The 23,467-nt window shown below is 45.2% G+C and overlaps 1 protein-coding gene across 4 annotated transcripts in view; it reads left to right on the plus strand.

Moving 5' to 3' along the window:
* Nucleotides 1-22,323, plus strand: part of PINX1 (PIN2 (TERF1) interacting telomerase inhibitor 1) — a 59,282-nt gene extending 36,959 nt beyond the window's left edge. For 3 of the 4 annotated variants that reach the window (XM_082756381.1, XM_082756383.1, XM_082756382.1), the window contains exon 7: nucleotides 17,745-21,065. In XM_082756381.1, the coding sequence (XP_082612507.1) occupies nucleotides 17,745-18,341 (597 nt within the window). In that variant the 3' untranslated portion in view covers nucleotides 18,342-21,065. The other variant, XR_014317143.1, reaches the window with a different exon arrangement.
* Nucleotides 22,324-23,467: the final 1,144 nt, after the last annotated feature.

The following is a 23,467-nucleotide window of genomic DNA, read 5'->3' on the forward strand; positions in this document are numbered from 1 at the left end:
GAAACGTAAAGAGAAGGAAGGAGCAGCAAAGAGAGAATGAAATGCAAAGGAAACCGTGGAAGAAAAATGTTAATATAGCACCGTCATTTCCATATGCACGTCCTTTTGCCTTCTAATTGGTTTTGCTTGCGAGGGGAATATTTCTGTCCTTAATTTAATACAGGCTGCTATTTAACCACTGAGACGTTTTAAAATGTACAGCATCCGGGGTGTGTCAAAGGAAGAGATGGGTTTATATCGAGAGTACAGAAGATTACAAGTAGTCTTTAGCACTCCCAAAAATCCTATCGTGAAATTTTTTCCCAAAACTTCAACCTTTTGTATTACAAGCAATTATGAGAAATACTTGAGGCTTTTTTTTTTTTTTTTTCCCTTTTACTTAAGCAAGTTTAATTTTTTACTGCCAGTCTTGGTGGTGTCTGTTCTGGAGAGTAGCAGGAAAAGCTGATAAGGGCATAGGACAGAAATCTTTGTGCTTATCTCGCTGCAACACATGGAGCTGAGAGTGCATCCTTTTCCTGTCCTAGGACAGGAGACGTAAACTGACCATCTCCTGACAGCAGTGACTTCAAACAGAGCCTCTAACGTCTAGAGTGTATGAATCTTCTCTCAACTTCAGAGGCCAGCTAGGTGAAAGTGGGTCACTGGCTGTTTAGAAAGCTGCTTTTGTGCCAGAAAAAAAAAAAAAAAATACTCTGATAACTGCTGGGTCAATAGACAACTCTGTAGACATTGTGCTGTTTGGTGTTTTTTTTCCAAAGGGCATAAATTCAGCATGACTCCTGCTTGTTTGTTTAGACTTCTACCAGAAGGTGAACTAAGTAAAAATGCGTTTAACTGATTATTCTACCGGTGTTACAAAAACCAGGGTTGTGCTATCAAATTCGGAACCGAGGTCAGACAAAAATTGTCCTCAAAGGAGGGGTTACTTGGGCAGAGAGTGGTGTTACACATCACAAGTTTTCTTTTATGTATTGTCTTTATTTGACCTAGAAATGAAGGGTCTGAGGAAAAGGGGATGTGAAGTGGAGCAAAGAGAACCTTCCACCAGGACTGCCCAAGCGTTGGCATGAGTGGATCTCAGGATCTCAGCCAGGGTCGGTGCTGTGTGATGAGTAAGTGATGCATGGAAAAACACTCACACAGCTAGGAATGGCTTAGACTAGCTTCCTTCTGCTAGGCTTAGTAGTTAGGTTTCATTCCTCGTTTTCTCCACCAAGCTAGGCACAAGAAGTCCCAGCTCGCAGCTCTTTTTTCTGGAAAATACAAATCGGTGGCCAAAGCCCGGGACTGGAAACCCAGGAACAAAAACCAGGAGTCCTACATCAAATATTGATGCTCTCCAACTGGGGGCAAACCGCTTCGCTGCTCTCTGGGCCTTGGTGTCCCCACTGACAGAACAGTCCGAGCACTCCGTGAGGATGCCAAGTTCAACACAGAGGATCACAGTGGGAAAGACTTCTGGAAGTGCACGGTATTTCTTTGCTAACGAACTGCCTGCCTGGCAAGCCAGCACGGTGGCTGTGCTCTGAAGTCTACCTTGAGGTAAGCGCGGCGCCAGATCTTCAGTCACCCACGGGACTCCTGCAGTTCTCCCAGGTTTGACAGCAGTGCAGCACGCTGCCACAGCAGCCGAAGGGGTGCTGCCTCGTTATTTGAACACTTATTTATTGCTACCACGTTGGCAGGCCATGCTACGAGCAAGGCTCCTCGTCCGTTTCATCTGTTAACTCTGAGCCCCGACCGAGGCTGAAGAAACAGGCATGATCTCAGCCTTCCCCTTTGTTTCAGGATGCAGAACGGTTCCTCCAGATTGATTGATTTTTAATTTATTTATTTTTTTTAAACAGTCACTCCTGGTAGATGTGAGAGCATTAAATCTCAAAGCTTTTCAGCTTCAGTCTGGAATTTGAGGTTTGCCGCATTCCTTCATCTCAGCTCGTGGTCACATAACTTTGATACAGGCTGGTTTGATTGGAAAACCTGCAAGCTTTTATCTCTTCCCTCCCTCCATTCAGCTGTGTTTCTGTCCCAGCAAACCCCAGATAACTTCCTAAATGCAGTTCAGATAGTACAAAGTGGCTCTAGGACCCTTCAGTGGCAGGATGAATGGGATCCCTAGAGTACTATGATTAATCTCATTAAAATCTCAACTTTCTAGTTCTCTTCCAGTCCCCATGAATCAGATGCAAATTGTACCCTGCAGAGTTGGCTAATCTGTCATCTCTAGCAGACTGTCAGCTACCTGTCCAGGCCTTCTCTCCTGGTATTTAAAAAAAATCATCTTGGAACCTTTCATGTACTCATCTGTCTTGTATTGGTACCAGCTCTCCAGGATTCGTATGATTTCCAGCTCTGCTTTAAAGACAAAAGCACAACTGCAAAATCTTCTGAAGCACTGCAAATCTGAGACCAGATTAAATTCGTCGAGGCTACGCTTTCCCTTCTGCCTTCAAACTAGAGATGGACCAAAGGTGCCAATCCTGAGGGTTTTGATTTCAGGGGTGCTGAGGGCGATGTGAAAAGCGGAGCAGCTCGCTCTGAGAGCTCAGCTCCAGGCTCATACCCACATCCCCTTTCCTTCATACAGGAAAACCGCAAGCTGGTCTGGGATCTCCACACCCAGCGCTCCCGTCTGTAAGGGGAGAGCACACCGCACCTTGTGCACAGCTCACCCTTCCCCTAGACTTTGCAAAATTAGATCAGCTTCCTCTCTCTGAATCAGTTTCACCTTCTGTACTCACACCGAGTTACACGGCGTCCGCTTAGGTGGTGGTGTAAACCGGGGCAGAAAATGCAAGCCAGAAATTTGGGCAGTGGTTGTACCCGATCTGAGCTGCTTGGACCTTCGGTACTTGCGTGTCCTTGCAGATTTCCCTCATCCATAGCAGTGTGGTCCTCTTTAAATCCAACACTGATAAAGCATTTTGAGGCTTTCCCACAGGAGGGATGCTATTTTTTTTTTATATTTCGCTTCGGGTTTTATTAACTAGTCAATAATCCTTGTGTAAGGCAGCTTGCCCTTGGCTCTCCAGCCTAAAGCAAAAAAAAAAATCAAGTAGCTGTTGGTTCAGCAGAAATATCTGGCCTCTCACGAGGAGCTGTAATTTATCACCTTTCCTCCACATCGCCTGGCCACCGGTACGGGTTTCGCTAACTCCTGCTGCGTGGTGCGGAGCTCAGGGAGGCCGTCATTCATCTCGCAAAGCTACCCGGGCTTCAGCAGCGCCCTAGGAGCCGTTGTTACGTGAGTCTCATCAGCTTTTCCGTGCCCCGGGACATTTGGGAAGCTCACCCCACTGTCTTCCAGCCGCCTGCCAGCGATTTCATGACTGTCGGTAAATTCCTTGGTTACTTGAGAAGCCGTTGCTATAGGAAATGTCCTTTTTGGCGTGTTTGTACTGGCTCGTCTAAATGAGTGTCAGTAGCGGCATCTGACTGGGCAAAAAAAACCTGTCAGTATCTGCCTTCTGATGTTAGCATTGGCAGCAGCCCCTTGTAACTGTTGCAGGGAAGTAGCTCTGGTGGCCAAATTCTTTCAAAACGCAGATATTACCTGCCTGAACCTTTAACTCTTTCGTGAGCTCCCTGAATCTCCAGGCTGTCGGTCACCATCTCCTTACTAAGAAGATTCGTGGTGGTCTGGAAGCGTTATTCACTTGTAGGATGCAGTTTTTAATTCCCCTCTTCTGGGTTTCTGTGTGTTAGGCTTCTTTTCACAGGAGGTAAGCTTGTCAGGGACCTTCAGGACTCACCAAATCCATCACTTTTCCTCTAGGTGAGATCAGCTCTGCTTGTGTCATTCTTGAGGGATGTGTTTAAGAAACCAACAAATGAGTGCTTGTCTTAGGAAAACCCCACCAACTGCACAATCTGTGTGTTTGCCTAAACACAGGAAGATTTCCAACTCTTAAACTATCTTTGTCACTGCTATTTGAGATCTTTCTTTATTATGGGGAGCAGAACATAGAGATAAGTCTGCTGTTTTCTTCCACCCCTTTACGTGAAGGTTTCTCTAGAAATCATAAACCCCAAGTCGTACCTTCCTACTGCTAGCCTTACTTAGCGTTTTTATAGCTTCTGACATGCCAGACAAGAGATGTGGCTGGCAAGCTTTCAGCTTTCTTCAGTCATGAGCCTAAATTACCAGCTTTCTACTTACAAGTTCGATGTGGCCAGGGGAAGGCTTAGACTGAACCCATAGAGTGGCATCTTTACCACTGCCATGGGCCAAAACCAGCAGATTTTTGCTGTCTGGCCTTTCCTCTGAATGTATTTTCGGGAGCTGAAGCAATATTAAGTGGCTTTTCCAGTTTAGAAAGTGGGGGAAGATGCTGTATTGGGTCGGGCAGGTTGGAATGAGGACCTTTGCCCTCGTAGGTCCTGGTGACCGGTCACCCACGTATATAAATTCCATCCCAAGCTCTGCTTTGGTGTGAACAAGCTGTTCCTCTACAGGACAAGTTCCTTGCACCCTTTTGGAGATAGTTTGTGCCAGGGACCCTTTTTAGTCCTACAAATGGCCAAGACTGAGCCAGATCTGGCTCCCTCCTCCGTGCATAGCCCTCCAGGACCATTCCATCGGTCTCTAAACTCCCAGACATGCCCAAATCCCTTCTGAGGATGCACAGCAGGCACCTTCAGTGTCACTCAGGAAAGCAGAGGTCCGATGGGGCTGGTTTGTGCAATGTTTAACAGGGTCTGGAGGGGGCTTTGCAGCATGCAGAGAGCTCTGCTCCTGTAGTACCCTTACTATTTAAAAACTAGCTTGCAGACACAAGAAGTGTAACAAGGATTCCCAGGGCAGCATCGTATGGTGAACTCCTCCTGAACCGAAGCAAGAATATAAATCAAAGTTTGTACTTTTTAACTACTGTAGGCGTGAGCAGAGCATATGGGCGAGACTATTAAAGAGAAGAGGACAGGGTCTCTCTCCGGAGACTTGAATCTGTCCTAGTGACTCCAGGCCTAACAGGATATACAAATGGTTCTGTTTCGCTGCTTTGTTTTAATGTTGGTTTGTTTGTAGTCTGCCCGAGATATTAATTGGTGTTTTACAAGTACGAAGACAAAGGTGTCTGCCCTGAAGAACTCCCTAACAAAAACCGCTGCTGTACAGCGTTAATGCACAGTCAAATTTGCTGCCTAATGAACCAATCGCTTTGATAAAATCTCTACCTCCCGGTGAATTCTCTGCTTTGATTTTCCCCTCGACTCCCATCTTCTTGTACACCTCACTTTGTCTTCTCTTTCTCTCTCAGCCTTCAGTCTGGGGGGCGGTTTGTGCTCTAATCAACGTTTTTACGGCGGAGCTCCTGGAAAGGAAGTGAATCACCGCTTTCATTAGGAACAAACAAAGTTGGGCCGGTGTTGCAACTGCGTGGATAGAAAAGCTGAGAAGTTGGAAGACCCCGGCCTGACACGGGGTTTGAAGAGGGGAATAGCGCTGCGACGTTCGCTTTTAATCCCTTCAACACGCTGCGGTTGATAACAGGTTGGAACATGGATGTCAGTTCCTTTGCAATGTTCCTATCCAGCAAAATAGTTGAACAGTGGCTCCTTTTTAGCAATGTCTTGGCTCCTTACCACCTATGACTTCGCATGGATTTTTTTTTTTTTCTCCTAGAGGTGTTGATTGCTGCAAAAATGGTCGTGTTAATGGTTGCCATCTGCATCTTACCCTCACCACTTCCATTTGTGTGTTGTTGCCTCCTTTGCAGAGGTGCTTATTTCTGCAGCAGGGGTGGCAGAATAGACTCTGACCACTTCTCATCTGCCCCAGCACATCAGCCAGTTACTTTAAACTGTCTCCAGTGGTGGTTTTTGCTCTCGTTATTGTTTTCCTAGTTCTCATTTAGCTAAGTCAACGCCTACCTTTTAGCACAAATCATGTCCTCGTGGAGGAGATGAGATATGCCCGAGAACCCTTGGAGACAGCAGCCTTCCAAATATTATGTCCCTATACTCTTTGTGCAAATAACTGGTGGCGTGGAGAGGAAAGGCAAATTGTTTTCCCAGCTGGGCTCGGCCGTATTATTAGACATCAGAGCATCCACGCGGAGGGAAGCCGTTACGAGCCCCGTAACCACAGGAACGGCTTCGATCACGGCTCGCACCTCATCAGATACGGGGTCATCCAGCCACAAGCTGCGAAGCCACAGGAAGCCGAGTCGCTTCGCTGAGAGTTAACTGCAAGTATCCCGTGCAGCTGGGATCCCGGGGCAGCCGTGACCTTCGGCTGGGCTTGGAACGACGGCTTGAAAGCCTCGGCGGCTCCACCTCCCAGCCTTTCTTCTGGCATTAAGCGTGGGGTAATGAAGGGAAGAAAGAAAGCAAAGTGAGCTGGCGTTGCTGAGTCACCGCCGAGTTTCGAGGCTGGCTGACTTGGTGGTGGAGCTCTGCTCGGGATTTGGGGGACCACCCAGCTTCTGCAGGTAGCAGAAGGGATTAGCAGAGGGCTCAGGTAATGAAAGGAGAGAGCCGGAGGATGATTGACTGCAAGGAAGTAAATCCCAAGCAGAAAGCAGCTTTTATGGGCGGATTGTTAGAGAGGCTAATTGGGGAAAATTAAATCTTTTAAAGCTTCTGCTCTTGCTCAATGCTAGGCCACTCAGCACTCAGGGGTCTTTTCTCCTCCTTTTTCTGCACCCTTTCAGTACTCAACATCAAGCAAGCAGTAATTTCTGGGCTTTCTTAGGACATCCAGGTGAGTTAGTTCAAGTCTTCCATTAAGGATTTGAGACCCCAACCAATGCCACTTCCCTCTTACCAGCTTCTTAGGACGTGGCTGAGGGACTGGAGGCAGCAGCTGGGGCTTGTGCCTTTTGCCTTTGCATCTTCTCTTACCCCTAAACAGCAGAATATTGGGAACGAGTGAGACACTGGAACCAAACTGATTTCTCCTTTAATTTGATGTTTCCTCCTGAATCTTCTCTTCGTTTTGCTGCTTATTCCTGGAGCAGTTTGCTATTAAGCTGTGATAAGCATCCCGTTCCCGTTCCTTTTTCGGAGCTCCCGTGCCAGGAGACGTTCCAGCTTGGAACACACACGCTCCCTGCGGGATCGCCTACCCGATAATTATTTGTATTGTTTTGTACCCACTCATAGCTTTAACCTGCAAGTCCCTTGAGGCACAGGTTCTGTGTTTTGTGTGGTTCACTGGGCAACCGCAGAGCACTTCGCTTCCCCTAGGGCATTACATAAAGTGTTAATAAGAAAATCCGAGGAAATCTATTTGGAATTACAGACGCAGGGATTTTCTCTTTGTCATTTTTAACATTACCACTAAATCTTTATGCAGCACGATGAAGCTAATACTTAGCGTAATGAAAGATGTGTGTCTTTATCATTTTGACCCGCGTGAGCTTTAGAAGTAAGGATCACCGAAAGGAAAAAGAAGGCGAGGATGAAGGGAACCAGCAAAGAAGGGAGTGAAATGAAATGAAGGCTGTGGCTCGCAAGGTGCAGAAGCTGAAGGCAGGCAGGAAAAGCAGAGCTGAAGCACGAAGGTCAGCCATGGAAAGCAAACCAAAGGAAACGAAGTCTGATGAGGGTTTGGAAGGTGGACAGTGAGGCTTTCTACTCCCAGAGGAGGAAGGTGATGTAAACCCAAGAGCAATCTGGATAGATACAGATGTGAAACAATAAAAACAACTAAATATTTACACCTGCAATGCTTGGAAGATCAGAGCTCTGTGAGCTCCTGCAGCAGAAAAGCTAAGACCATGACCGTGAGGGTGCAGATTACCTCAACATCATAAGGCTGTCTGTCAGTTTTGAAGCCCAGTACTTGTCATCTTCGCTTGGATAGTGAGGATTTTCTTTGGCATTGCGGTAGGCTTTGGTAACATAGGTACTGTACATGCTGATCTAAGCTGTTCTCTCCTTAAACAGCTTGCTTACGTAGGTTAAAACGTGAGTTGTTCTGTAGGTTGATGGAGCCAAAGTTCTGCCCAAAACTGCAGATTTCACAAACTGACCACGAAAAGCCATCGTCTTTGTTGCAGGTCACAGCATACGTGCTCCGTCTTGCTCAGGCTGAGGCTGGGCAGGTCGTGCTGGCACTTGCAGTCCCCGTGGATTACCCATAAAGGAACGTCAACTGCTTCATGACAAGTTTTCCACCTGCTTTGTGGCTGAAATAATCTGGCTATTTGCTGCCCTGCACTCAGTAGGGACCGTCTTAATTAGGTATTTCAAGAAAGATCAGCTACTGCTGGAAATAAAATGAGCATTTTGGAGTATGGTCATTGCTGATATATGGTCAAGGGTGAGATGTGTGGAGATATTCATGTATTTTTTCCTCCTCTTTCCTGAAGGCTGTTCCTCCTCCATACATCTCAAGTCTCATCTTTCTTCTTCCTAATAACCACTCCAAACTGATTCTTCCTCCTCTTTTTCCCATTGTCCATCCTTCTTTTTTTACTTCCTTATTTCCCTGAGTCCCCATGAAGGGAGAAGTCTACTTCAGGTATTTAAGAAACCCTTGTTTGGTTGCTTTGACACCTAATAGCAGACTTACTTTTCAGTACCAAGGGGACAGAGACAGCCTTGAAGGGATGCCCAGGGCTCTTTCCACTTTCTGGCAACTGTGCAAAAGGCTGAAATACCTGTCCTGTAGTAGGAAGCCTCAGGACTAGGAAATATTTTGCTTCTTTGAGAGGTCAGAGGGCTTCCCCTCGGTTGCTGCCGTTCCCTACTATCTGCTGTGGAGTGTGCGAATGAACACCCAAGAGCAAAGGTTCTGTCCTTGCCTCCTCGAGCGTTTTTTCCACCCTAAATGATGTCACGCATGAGGTTTGTGTTGCGTCTTGCTCATGGGTACAGTCATTCCGTCCTTCCTTCCTTTGATACTCCCGTTGCCAAAGTCAATTTAGATCCCAATTCCAAGCTTTTCACTTCCAGTTCTGAAACTTACTGGTGGTGGTCTCCTCTTTAAATACTTAATAATGGCAGAGTTAACAAATTGGGTAAAAACAGCAAAGCCTGTAAATCCAAATGAACTCAGAACACCGTGTGTCTTCTTTCAAACACTCTGTTCACCTTTGCTTTTCTGCTGCTTGGGGTATAATGCGTGCCTCCAGGAACTTGGAAGCTAACGTTGCAGGCGAGTGCAGCACAATACAAGTCTCTGCAGAAATGCTGCTCTGATAACTTTGCTTTTTTGGCCTACATTTCTCGGGAGCTATTATTTGTTAATTATGTTATATAGCACTCACATGTGGGCTAATTGCTTCCCCGGAGAGCCTCCAGTGAAATGATGGACAGAACAAGGGCAGGATGTTACACCTAGCAGGTAGGAAGGGGGTAAGGTGGGACACGGGCAGCACGGTTAGTCAAACACTTCTGTCTGTGTCTGAGAATCAAGCAAATTTAGGAAGGACACTGTGGGTGAATGGGGTGAAGGATGGGTGCTGATTGGAATCAATCCACGAGGAAGCAACAAAACTAAAGGCAGCAATGAAGAAAAAATGCCAAAAGTTATGAAAGAAGACTGCAGGGAGATTGAATGTAGCTTCTTTATAGAGGAGGTGGAACGCAGAGCTGTACCGTATGAATCCTTGAAAGCAAGAACAAGATCCATATGAACTGTAGCAACACAGCATGAGTGATATTCACTGGAAAAACAAAACCCATTCCTCACACAAACTCTTTCCTTCAAACCCTTATAGATGGGAGAGAAGAAAAAGGCGCGTGCGCATCCGTGGGGCTGTATTTCAGATTTGAGCTCTCTTAATCTTGCTGTTTGTCTTCGCTGCTGGTATTTATGGTCTGTGCTGCTCTAAATTGTCGTGTTCTGATTCATTTTCCTGTGCTGCAAATACTTCTTCACACCTGCTTCAAGGAAAGGAACCCGCTCCTGACGAAGGCACGCTCAACAAATAAGTGACTAAAAGTGACCCAAGGAGGGATTTCTCAGCAGCTCCTCTGCCACTGCTTGTGCTGAAAAACAGGAAATATCTGTGCCCTTGCACGGAGCAAGCTGGATTTTGATCCGCGGATCAGCTGTCCAGCGTATCACCCCTTCAAAGCAAAGCAGCGGAAGGGTTTTAAGAGCGTGTGTTCCTTTTGAGAAGCATTTTGGAGTGGGAGGGTGGAAGGATTGCAGGTTCAGCCATTTAAATTGTGTCTGTTTTGAATGCTTATAGAAAGACTGTTTACACACAAACATTACTTTCCACATTTATTATTAAAAAAGAGTTAAAGTGAGGTTTTACATAGGTCGGTATTCTCTTCAGATTTCAGAATGCAGAGTGTCCTTTGCCAGAAGCCAAACCGTGATGCTGATTTTGCTTGTTCTCTACCAGGACTGCTTTGTCTCTGTGGGTATCTCAAATGGTTTTTATGGTGTCCTTTCTCTCCGTGCCTTATCTCTGCATTGTAGATCTCCATACTCCTTGCTAATACCTTTGTTTGTATTCACAATGTGGCCTGCCGAGCCAGCTTGTTACTTCTCCTCTGGTCTATTCACATCCTTCTGGGTCTGTGTGGAGTAGGAAGGAATCCTGAAGTCGATAATCAAGAAGGGTCTGGTCTTGGAGACCTGATTAGAAAGGATTATCAGCAGCTGCCTGTGCCACATATTACAAAAGTCTAGTGAAGACTGCCTAGGGAATGACGTGACAGTAGTGAAATGACCACGTGAAGAAGTCATCGGGTATTTCTGAGTGTGTCTCGTAGTGATTTGTTTATACATGGTTATACTGCAGGAGAGACAAAAGCTGTGATGTGTTTATTCCCTGTTAAGTGTCACAGCTGCAGAACACCGTCAGGTGAGTGGGAAAGCACTTCCAGCACTCGTGGAGTGCCTTGCACATCTGGGATGCCTCTCTCAAGGATCTCAAAGTACTTTACAAACACTTAACGAAACTTGTAGCTCTGCTGCAAGTTTCGGAGAGCTGATAAGGCATGTTTTGCCCTTTTTTTTTTGATAGTCTGTGCCATAGCTGGGGAGAATAACTTCTGCAGGGTTTCCCACCAGCTCTGTTGTGTAGCTGGGAAGAGAACTTGGGAAACGTGACCTTCCCAGTCCTGTGCTCGCTTTGCCGGACCATACTTCCTCTGTTATTCAAGGTGAGAACAGAACGGTTAGAATTGATTTAGATGCTTCTGGGAAGATGAAGTCACTCTGTTTGTATCTTTGTACCGTGCCAATAGAGAGATCCTAAGGGAAATCTCTTCCTTTAGTTCTGTTTACATTCAGTCTAACACACAGATGTAATTTGCAAGGAAATGGAAAGGAAGAGAGGTTTTGCTGGCCTCAGCAGTGTAGCTAGAGCGAAATGAGATGTCACAAGGATATCTAAGTGTCTCTCTTTCAAGATATAAAAAGGATTTTTCTTCTTTGCAGTGTGATTTTTCTTTTAACTCTTTCCCTGCAAGCCTTCAGTCTTCCACACCTCTTGTGTGTTCTCTTTCATTCTCCCGTAGCCTGTTACGGGATTTTACTCACCATGTTTGTTTGCTAAAACATGCTATTTTTTTTTTCCTGAAAAGTGTGAGAACAGTAGGAGGAAGTTTCTGTCCTCTGTGCAACACGGTATCGGGGTTCCCAAGCTGACATTGGAAATACAGGTGGTGTGACTGCCCGCGTTGTGAGTGCTGGTGCCGTACGACCGACCGGGACCTGATCATGACAGCTGCAATGAATCCCCATGGCTATCGTTGCAATCAAATCCTTGGCCAAAATCTAATCCCTTGCACTTTTTGCAACCCTGTTGCTTCCTGTTACGCTGTTGTCTTCAGGCTGAAGGCAAAACCCGGCCGAGTGTTGGAGCTTATTGCTCGGCTCCTGGTTCATTGATGGGAACAGGCTAGGATCCAACACGTTTGTATGGCAGTAGGACTGTTGTATGACAAGCAGACGGTGTTTTGGATGCCTGGAGACTGCATTCAGCGAGCGAGATAGCAGCTTTCTACTTCAGCAGCAGTAATGTGTGAATTATAAAAATAAATGGGAACGCTAAAATCGGCCACTTGCTGAGAGACGGGATGAGCTTTTGGCAAAAATGTAAAGGAGAATTACAAGGCAGCCCGGGAGAAGTTGGATGCCGTTTTTGCTGAATTTAAACCCAAAATAAAAAATGGAGTCAGCAGATACGATGCAAATGTACCTGAAAAGGAAGTACCTGTGGATTTGTAGGGCAGAAAGTTATTGCTGTTAGATGGTAGTAATACATCCTCGCTAGGATGCCGAGCCTCTGTCCTTGCAGGTTTCCATGACTCAGCCAGAACAGACCCAGCTGACCTGATCTCGTGCTGGCCGTAGTCCTGCTCCACGCCGGAGGCTGGATAAGGACCTCCAGAGGTCACTTCCAATCAAGGATGCTATGAATAACCCCGAATCATTCGGAGCAGAGATTTACTACAATAAAATCCTTTGCCTTTTTTAGTTGTGGCGAAGCAGTCCGCCCGCTCTTTCCTTTGTAGCTGCAGATGGAGGCAGGTGTAGCAAACACAGTTCCTCGTAATTCCCCAAGGAAAACCGATTTTTTTATAGGTTTTTTCCTTGTCCCTTTTCCGTTGGTTACTTCCCAGCCTCGCTCCTTGTCCTTCCTGGGTAGGAGGCAGAGCTGATGATTTGTGTAGTACAGTAATTAAATCAGCTGCGATCTTGCAGTTGGGTTTTTCAGCCTATTCTAACACCAAATTTATTTTAATGGGGTTGAACGGGAACATTTTTCTGGGTAGTAATTGGCCCTTGTCCTTTGAAAAATCGCTGTCGTGGTCTACAGCCTGGCTCGGTGTTAGACAGTGGGGATTTCCATTTTGTTTCCTCAAGGTGGATTCCTCGCTCTCTCGGCACTCAGGATAAAAAGTAGTGCAATTAAAACTCAGTGTGGCCGTGGGAGGTGTCCTAGTGACTGCAATACCACGGTCAGCAAAAGAAGGAAATTGCAGGGCACCTGAATTTTTCGCATTTCTTCTTTCTGAATTTAATATTCTTTTTTTTTTTTTTTCATCTCTTTCACTAAAACCATCTTTTATTACCAGGAAGTCAAATTGAATCTATTTTGTTTTCCTTTTTTTTTTTTTTTTAACACATTAGAGGGCCGTAAGATGCTTCTTGAGTACAGTTACCCCATTTTCCTTTCCAAGCAAGGATTAACTCCACCTAATGCTTTCCTGATAGTTGTCGGAGGTTTGTTTCAGTGGTTGAGATTCCCAGTGGTAGAGGCTTCGTGTAGACACTGATAGATTTGTCCTTTAGGCAAAGTTTTTCTTCTGCAGTTTACATCTGCTGCCTCTCATCCTCTTCATCACAGGCATGGGGAAAAATCTCCCTTTTCTCTTTGCAGCAGCCCTTTCTATATTAGAAATACGTTGTCATTAGCTCTTCGTAAGATGCTGTCTGCAGCGTACCGAGCTCAATCGGATGAACTGAAAATGGTAGAGCCCATTCTTATGCCAGAATTGACTTCAGAACTGATGGTATGTGGCCTTATTTATGCAAGTATCTAGTTTAATCCTGCTTAAACTCATGCCACAAGTCTTTGTTCACTCTCTTGCCCCTTTGATCCCAATCCAAACGTTCGTGCTGATGCTTAATGTTGTCAACTCCTTACAGTGAGCCTCTGTCACCCTTAACGTCTGCAGCACTCCAGAGTGATTCCTCAGTAATAATCTGCTCTGCTGCTCTCCAGACCTGCGTTGGAAAGGTATTGGGATGCCCTCAGCTCTTCCTGTCAAGTTTTGTATCCTGCACGGGGCTCCTACCGGTGCTGCTCTGCAGTGAGGGTGTGGAGCAGCAGGAATAGGGCTGGATTATGTTAATTGTGTTGTTACTGTTCCTTAACGAGAAAGTAACTCATCGCTGCGATTCACTCCGACTCTGCAAAGGTGGGCTTGCATTTTATGCCGTGGATGGTAATGCAATTGCCTTGCAGCTCAGGCTAGAGGTTTAGCCTGTACTTACTTCATCTCACCCATTTCCTGCAATTTACGTGAGGATCTACTAAAATTACAGTTTAGCTTTATTCTCCCTCTGCTCTCCGTTCTTCCGTACTTCTCCTTTCGTGTCATTTTGTCAATTTGTGCTAACAGAATGACTTGTGGAGTGGTACACCCTCATTTGCAAACGAGGAAGCAAAGGCACGTGAAATTATTCGGCTTAAGTAATTGTAGTTCATACGTGGCAGGTATTAGACTGTATAGTAGATTTTTTTTTTTGATTCCTCTATTTTAAGTTTTAAGTGCTAGGAAAGAAACACCTGCAGTGAAGAGGAGGAAATTTTATTAAATTAATCCACACTACAACCTACTTCTGTTGCTTATGTATAGCACCCTTTATTTTTTTCCATCAGTTGCATCTTGCTTTTCCTCCTAGAGTAATGTGGGGATGCATTCGTTGGTTTTTGGATCTAATTCCTCAACCTAAGGTCTTAAATCTCCAGTTTGGGTTTCAAACTCATTTATTTCATGAGGTGTCTAGATACCATTCTGCTTTGACTTCTACCATTGCCAAACCTTCTTCATGTTTGAATGTGAATCTTTTTTGGTATATAATAGGCCATAATCCCGTATTTTTTTCCTTTATTATGTAACTATGTGGGAAAGATGCTCTGAGAGTACAGTGCCGTAGAGATGCAATCCCGATCCTGCAGGAATTAAGGGAACCAGGATTTCACTCTATACATTTAGTGTGCTGACTTAATGATTAAATCAGCACTGTGTGTAAAAGTGAAGAAAGCGCGCAGGAAAAACAACAAAAAAAAACCCACCCTGTGAGTACTTAGTGCTTTATTTTTCCATACATTCAACCAATTGCATAAACAGATGATGTTTACTGGGGACTTCTGGCTATAATTGACCCTCATCTTTTCCTGTGCACTTCCCAGCCTCTCCTTGAATTTTCCTATTGTTTCCTTTTAATCACTCCACGCTTAACTCTGCTTTAAGCAGTGCTTTTCTCCTGCTTGGGACTGTCTACAGACTTGTATTCCCACCTCTTCTTTTAACTTCATCTTCTCGGCCTGATTTCGTTTGGAGCTCATGATGTGGACGAAGACATCTCCTCCAAAGCCCAATCGTCTGATGTCCCACCAGTTAGAGCAGGATTGCTCTTTTCCTTTTGCCTGGTCATCAGGAACGAAGCAGGAACGGTTCTTCACCTTTCATCCTGTATAATTCACTGCTTTTTGGAGGTTGCGGAAACATGGTGCTCACTTACGTACGCGCGTCTTATTTTTGGAACTGCATAAACTGCAACTCTCCTGTCGAGAGGTTATAGGAAAAAAAAAAACATGTTTAGAGTTCAGCGGTGTTCCCATGGCTACTGGGACAGGTACATCACGGGAGGGGGAACGCTGCTGGCATGTAACAGCCCTTGCAGGTGATTTATGGCTTTACATAAGCTTCTCCTAAACCGAGAGGTTTTCTGGAGTTGGCACCTCCTTGCTTGTCTCCATGCCCTGTTAGTTCTGTGTTCAGTGGCCCGTGGTTATTAAAATTCTTATCAATAAAGGAGTTTCTGAGCAAGGTTCTTATTTTCTGGGATCGTGCATACCTTCTGAACTCCTCAGCTTAACCAAAGGAACATTTTTTTTTTTAATGCCTAATGTATTTTATAAAAAGAAATGTGTAGAGTTCAAGTAATATTTGCCTTCAATTACAGTAATTAAGTTGTCAGGACTCAAAGTCACCAAGGGAATGAGAAAATCCTTTCCTGGTTGGCCAGAGGATAATTGGTGTTCTGGTCGCGAGTGTGTTTTACATATTGGGGTGGGGAGGGAAACCGTTCTGGCTGGCATCTGCGGCAGAAAACCTGGGAGACTGTTTGTCATTTTGCAATCCAAGGTGTCAAAATCCTCCTGCTGGCAAGAGGAAGAGCAAGTGACCTGCTTCACGTTGCTTTAGCAGGGCATCTATTTTCTGATCGGCACCAGCGCCGCTTGCTCCAGTGGGGACGCGTATCATTTTCATAAGAAAGGGACTGCAAACAGAGCCCGGTCCATTTATTCCGGGGGTTGGGTCTTGTCAAACTTCTCCTGCAGCTCCCCTTTTGAGTGTACGTTGGATCTGTAGCCGGGTATAGGTACGTGTGCCTTTTCCCCACGTTAACCATCTCTTTGAGCACTTCTTCGACAGAAATCACGTAATTTCTCTTCCTGAACTTACTCGAGGCAGGCCACAAAGGTATTCCTTCAAGAAAAGCACCTAATTTTGCTAAGTGCCCCCACAAACATCACTGGCATCTCAAGTGTAGCGTTGCTCTCGTTCCACTGGGCTAGCTCTCTTGAAAGCCGATGGATGAGGAAATCGCCCCTCGTGCTGCATCGCTAACGACACGAAGCTTGGCATTCCTGCTCGTGTGAGTGAAGGTTACTGCTGTAGGAGTCAGCCCTGCCAAACCTTACCTACAAACCCTAATAAAACCCACTTCAGCCATCAACTTTAATGATGCCCTAAAGAGAGCCGCACCACTTATCTCCACCGTGTTGAGATAAGCGGGTTTCTATCTCCCACGTTGCTGCCGGCCTTCACCCTGTTATCAGTTCACGCCACTGGGTGTGAGTGTAAAATATTACTGCTCCGATTTGGTTGCATTTTATAGTCACTTCAGTTCACGTCCAAGATTCATGGGCAGAGTGGGTGCTCTTATCTGTGTGTGTTTATGAATGGAAGAACAGCCTCGTAGCTGGCACTCACCTCATTTGCCCATCGTAGCTGCAGATAACCTGTTTCAGAAGCATCTCGTGGGCCAGATGTTGGTAAGGACTCTACACGATTCCTACCTGCTCAGCTTTTCCCACCTAGGGGGTGTGCTGAGGTACCTGCAGTTCCCACCAGCCTTTAAAAAAAAAATCAACATAAAATTTGGGATGTTTCCAGAAGTCGTCTGTGACTTTTGCCAAGCCAAAGGATGTAACACAAAGGGTTATTTTTGAGTGCTTCAATATCCACGTAAACAAGCCGAATTTCAGCTGCTCTTTGGGCATGTTTATTTTGCAAGTCACAGATAATTTAGCAAATTATTTTTTTTTTCATCTCGTTGCATTTGTTGCTTTTTCAGAGTCGATTCTCTTCATGCCATACATAGCATCCAGCTCAACGAGCGTAGTTTGCCTTCTGTTGTATATTTACTTTCTAGACACTCGGCTCTTTTTATAGATACTCACCTGCAGCTGGAGTTCAGCAGCTATTTATTTTGTGTATGCAGACGCCTTGTAAGATCTAACCTGTGATGTTGTTTTTGCCATCTGATAACGTGTGATCAAATGGAACATGTTTAAATAACAACGTCTAGGACACAATGACAGTAAAGCAGCTATGAAACAAACATTTCTACAGATCAGATAAGGTGGAAGGGATGCATCAATGCCGGATTGCTCCGCGTAGCCCAAGTTGTTGCACTTCGCTGTAGAGGTATTCCAGGCATGGGATTTCCTTTCTGCCACAGGCTAATAGATCATACCGTGCTATTTTTCATGTTGGTTTGTATCTTGTAGAGACATGTGCCTTTGCGAAGTGAGTGTAACACGCCGAGTACGATAGCATTACACATAATCTGCATGAGTTGCACAGGAGTTGGTAAACAGTGAGAAATTCAAACCAGCAGAGAATCATAACCCGTCCCTGCTCTAAGTTACTGTACTTGAGTCTCTTTTTGTAGAAGTCTGTACTTCTACCCGTAATTTTTAAAGCAGTATATGGTTTTAAAATACTTTTAGCATTAAAATGCAGCAAAATAACTTTGTTTAAAGCCATTGTTTCTTACTCTTCCGCTTCTCCTTGTTCCCCTGCAGGAGGATGCCACCGATCCCGAGTCTCAGGAGGAGAAGCAGAGAGACCCCTGGCTGTCTGAGCCTGCAGACGGTCCCAATACAGTGAAGAGTGGTCTCACCGTGCAGGAATATTTCGCCAAGCGCATGGCAAAATTGAAGGGATCCCATAAAGAAACAGAAGTAAAGTCAGACGATTGCTCCCCAACCACAGAAGAAGCCTTGGAGCTTTCAGAAGAACTGAAAACCAAAGCTAAGAAGAAAAAGAAGAAGCAGAAGAGTGATGAGGCAGAGAGTACAGAACACTGTGAGAAACCAAAAGCAAAAAAGTCTAAGATAAGTAGCTGGAATGGAAATGAACTGGATGCTTCTTTAAATGAATGTCACTCAGGGAAAAAGAAAAGGAAGCATAAAGAGCAGCACGAAGAGGAAAGTGTTAGTAATGATGAAAATATGGGCAATGGAGAAGTGTATGTGGGGGTATCTGATGGGGAGGATCTCTGCACAGAGGCCTCAGAGACAAAGCAGAAGAAACGCCATAAGAAGAAGCACAAAAAGCAAAAAGAGGAGACAGCTGAAGGAACGCAGAGAAAGAAAAAAAAGCACTGCAAGTCGATTTAACCATTTAAGAGTCAAGGTGGGACTTTGAGGCGGTTTGAACTTTATCACGTTGGATGAGAAGCCTACACAAACCCCAGCCAAACATCAGATGGCAATTCAGCCTTGAGTACACTTGAGCTCCTCATCCACCTGAAACCACAGACTGTATTTAAATAGAGCTCTTACAAGGGGGCTGAGAACGTGCTGACAGGCCAACAGGAGCTTCAGCTCCAGGGCCAAGGCTTACACGTCTACCAAGCAAGACTTGATTAAAAAGAAGACAACAGCTATGCTTTGCCCTCCCGTTGTGGCAGACCCAAGGTTCACCTTAGGGGCTGTGCTTTAACACAGCAGAGCCTCCACCTTCAGCCCATGTTCATCCTGGTGTGACTCCATTCACAACAGATAACAGCAAGCAAAATCAGGGCTGGTTTTAACCACTGTGGTTAGGACTGTGAAAACCAGTAAATTGCTGTGTGCTGGTTCACACTGGCTGTGTTTTCTCAATCCGGGGAGATGAAAACAAAACAAAACAAAACAAGTCATCCTATTGCTGCCTTTATTATTAAAGCCACCGTTGTTTTCACGTATGATAGCTCTGCCTCTGGAAACGGGAGGGGGGTTGCAAAGCTGTATGTATTTCTTTGCATTGATTTTTTGCAAAGTCGTGTGTAATTTTTTCATTGATCTCCCATTTACGTATAAAATTGACATTGTTTTTCCCAAAACGCTTAGTCCTTAATTAAAAGATTACCCCTGATTGTCAGTACTAAAGAATGAAATAAAGTAACTCCCTGTGTTCCCTAGCCAGTAGTTAACTATGGTCAAGTAACTTTGCAACAGAGGTACAGGAGCTGTGCCTTTCTTAGCCATATCGAAATCTTTGATTCCCAGGTAGCATTCGTGCTATGTTTGGTGATGCACCTTCACATTCAAAAAGCTGGAGAAGCAAGGTTTTCTATGAAACAGGGAGACCAAATAGATTTTGAGAGCATAGCTACTCCTCCACATTAATATTGCCACTTCCACACAGAAGCCTTGCAATTTGTAACCAAATCAGCAGCTGTTTCTCCTTGTCAACCTGGAAATAAGTAAAGCTGGGACTCAGCACTGCCACAAGCCCTCGTGGAGGAGAGGTTAAACATTCAGGCTGGATTTTGGCACCTTCATCTCACTCAGCAAAAAGCTGTCGGGGGAGATGGGTGAGCTTGGAAGCGAAGTGGTGAAATGGCAAGAAGCATTCCCTGTCCTTGTGTCTGGTCCTGATACTGCCTCGGCCACAGCAAATTGACAGCACAGCCCTGAAAGCCAGCCAGTTATCGTGGCATCACCCGGGGTGGCCAAGCAGAATTTAAATTCATTAGCTGCTCATTTGTCTTTGGGGCCTGCCTGCGCTTCATCAGAGTAAATCTAAACCATCCCAATGGCCTGCTCTGCTGGCTAAATGGCCACGTTTGTGGTTGAGCCCAGCTGAGTCGCTGAACATGGCTTGAAAAACATTGTCAAGATGCAGATGTAATGTGAAAAGATTCCTTAAGCTGCCTTTATGGTCCAGCAGGAGACGTGTAGCCGACAATACACAGCCCACAGGGCTTCAGATGTCTCAGTTGCAGCTCAATTGGACTTCTCACTTCTTAAGGTGCCTTGGTTTGCAATCCCTGAGTATCTTAAGACCTATCTTAAGGGCTTTCTTGCCCTGAGGACACACTCGTTTGTTGCAGCAAAATTGCTGTACTTTTACAATATGGTAAGGGAGAACAAGATGCCTTTCTCTGTGCTTCCCACCAGCATCGTTTTCAACCCTTAGAGCATTTTTTAACCCTTAGAGAATTTGCTTTCCAGCTCTTTGCAAATATTTGCCCTTGTGATGCTGCTGGGGCTGGGCTTGTTCCCTGCCTTCCTTAAGCGACGGAACTTAAACACCACGAGCTTGCTCTGGTTGTGAGCAAACTCCGTGCTTGACATGAAAAAAAAAAAAATCTTCTCAATGGGAGAAGGCAGCAAAATAATTTTCATGTTACGTTGTGAAGCATCCTGAGTTTTAAAGCAGCTCTCCCAGTTTCTTGCTTACTGCTTCCTAAATTTGTATTTGTCAGTAGAAGCCCTGAATGTTTCACATGATGTTATTTTTTTTAACACTTAAGTGGCTGAACTTTACAATCTCCTGGGGATTTTAACTCGAAAAGGTGCTAGTAAAGGAAGAGGGTTTCCTTTGCCAAATGCTGCTGGGTTTGTTCGCTTGTTCGCTGTATTAATCTTACACGAGTTTCTGTGTGCTGGATCTTATGGAAAGTGTTTGGCCAGATTCCAGTGTTAGTTACAGCAAGAACAAACAAAAAAAGGGAATAAATCTTTAAATGTGTGGTGTCACTACTGGTAAGCACAGGAGATTTAAGATTTAAATCTGGCTCAGATTGAAATACGAGCTACAAATAGAAGATTCTCTATTTGTGCAATAAGTGGGAATTTCACCTTTTTGTGGGAAAACGTGGGATTTTATTTTAATGTGCCTCAGGCTCAAAGAGAAATGGCATGTGCAGAACTTGGGTTGTAGGAAAGAAAGACTTTGTGATGGACTAGAATTTGAAAAAAAAAATGATTCAGCTGCACTTCTTTGTATGTTAGTGATCAGCCAACTCTGTATTATGCAACAAGAAGCTCTTCTTACCAGATGCTGCCTTGCGAAGTGGATGACAGACACAACAACATCTTTCGAAGTAATAAATTATTATTTTTTTGTTTGTAGTGGGTTGTGAGTCCAGTTTTAACCAAACTCGGGTTTGGCAAGAAGGCCTTTTTAGAAAGCAGAAGAATTCCAGCATGGTGAAATGAGCAGAATGTAAGCACAAAGAAATGATTTGGGTTGGTTCTGTGAAAACTACTTTTGAATAGTGGTGTCTTTTGTTGCATATTTGTCTGCTGTACCCACATTTTACAGCACTGATTTAATGTACCTCCAAGTGAAATTGCCCAGAAACAGCAAAATGAAAGTCGCCGGGCTGCTTTCGCTCACAAATTAGGGGTGATGTGCACACAGCGCAGCTGCTGAATTGTTTTCAATTTGGGTAATCCCAACTCACCGGTGACATAGAAGTGATGGTTTTTGGGGAGTTACTTCCACTCTTTGCAGGTGTGGTGTAATTCTGTGCTTTGAGCCTTGAAATTAATTGTTGGTGCAAAGCCACGCCAAGCTAAAAGTTTGTGAGCAGCAATGGAGATGCCAAACCTTTGTGTTTGCAATTACCTGCAAGCACAGAAGTGTGTCCTGGAAAGCAGAGACCATGTCAAAAAACCCCGTTACCAGCATCGGACTGAAATCTGCACCAGGTTTTTGGGCTTCCATGGGACACGTGGTTTGATCTTGCTGGTGTCTGACTGCAGCACCTCTCCGTAGAGCCAGGGATGGAAAATCGCACTGGGTGGCAGTCCAAAAATGTGCAACAGGTACCGAGCACCCTTCCCCAAATTCCCTTCAAAACTTGCCACCTCTTGTGCTTTGCACTGCTTATTTCAAGGCACGGATGTGAGCTGCTAAGTACAAGTTTCAAGGCAACAATGAAAAGCTCAGAACCTCCTTAGGTCTATAATAATTTCAGCAGGTAGATCCTATCCGAGATGCAGCCTCTTTGTGATACATAAATATCACAAATATTGGTAGTAATAACATAAGAAATGCGCTTGGGGACTCCTCCAGCTCAGCATCTCATTAAATTCGTGGAGTTTTCCTTTAAGCAAAAGCTCTGGTGCTGCCTTCTTTCAAATAATCAGCTCTTGGCAAAGCAAATTAGCAGAATGCCCCGCTTGTAATTAACCAATTTTCTCCTGTTTAAACACACAAGGCCGGAGTTCTTCAAGCATCCACCTTCAAAAGGCACAATTTACGTCACGAAACCTCCAAACCTGCCAGCACCGAGGGGAGGAAGGAAGCTGCAAGAAGAGAGGAAAACCACACAAAGTCTATTGGAAACGCTGCATAGCATCGCGCCCGTCCCAAAAAAAGATCTTGCAGCAGCGGGTCCTCGAACGGGGAGAGGATTGAAGGCATCTGGAGCAGCCCCTGGCTTCTTTTCTTCCCTGCCCCTGGCACCGTGGTTTGCTGTAAATCCAATCCTTGCCGTGCTATCCACCGAGGATCCCCAAAGAGGGGGTCAGGGCTCACAAAGTACTCGGAAAATAAGCAAGGGAGGCATCTCCGTACCTGTCCCGTGCAGGGAGAGGCAAAATTCCCTCTGTACGCAAAGTTTTAGTGATGGGGAACTGGTAAAATGGTTTGAAAAAAGGAAAAAAAAAAAACACCTTTGTGGTTGCAGTACTGGGAAAGTTGTTCCAATGCCAAACTGAAACTCAATTTCTCAGCAAGTCAGAACTTAAATTCTGCTTCTGAGTCACTCGAAGATTAATTTTTTTTTCTCTGTTAATTAATTAATCCATTTTTATAAATTTTTACGGCGCGAGAAGGAAATTCTGCTGGTCCCTTTTCGCCAGCTAAAAGGCATTTCTTTTCTAGCTGCTCGAGCTGAATTTTAAAAATAGCAGGAGTGGAAACGCTCAGCACCGTGCCTGTGAGCGTGCCGGAGCCGTGAGCGTTTTTCTCTGCGTTTTTGGCTGTGGGGTGGACACGGGGAAAGCTTCAGCTTCGCCTCCCAGCAAAGAGCTGATGGCCGGAGCCGTCCCTGGGGCAGAGCAGCCGGGAGCCCTGCAGGAACCCGGGATGCTGCCCTTGGGAGAGGAGAATCCCATCAATAATTAAGGACCACGTAAATCTGGAGCTGATTTAGGATTTGTGCTTAGTCCCACGTTTTAATCTCTCCAGGGCAAGGGGGTCACTTGGGGAAAAAGGGAAAATTTGAAGGAGTGGGGCCAGGCGTGTGAAAGCCACTCTCGGGTGCGGGTTTTCCGTGCGACCCCATGGGAGTTGTAGCCACCGTTCCCCATCCGCGAAATGGGGAGAACAAAGCTTTCTTCCCACCCTTTTGTCTGCTCGCTCTATTTTAGCTCGTGGCTTTCAGCCGTGATTTTTCCCTGCTCTCAAAGCCCTGCGAGAGCTCCGCTCCTTCCCGTGCCCCAGATACAGGTAAGCGCTCTGCCAGATGCCGGGAAGGTAAGCAGAAAATAAAATTAAAAAAAAAAAAAGTAGAGGTGAGCTT

This window comes from Aythya marila (genome assembly GCF_965140915.1).
Source record: "Aythya marila genome assembly, chromosome: 3".
NCBI lineage: Eukaryota > Metazoa > Chordata > Aves > Anseriformes > Anatidae > Aythya > Aythya marila.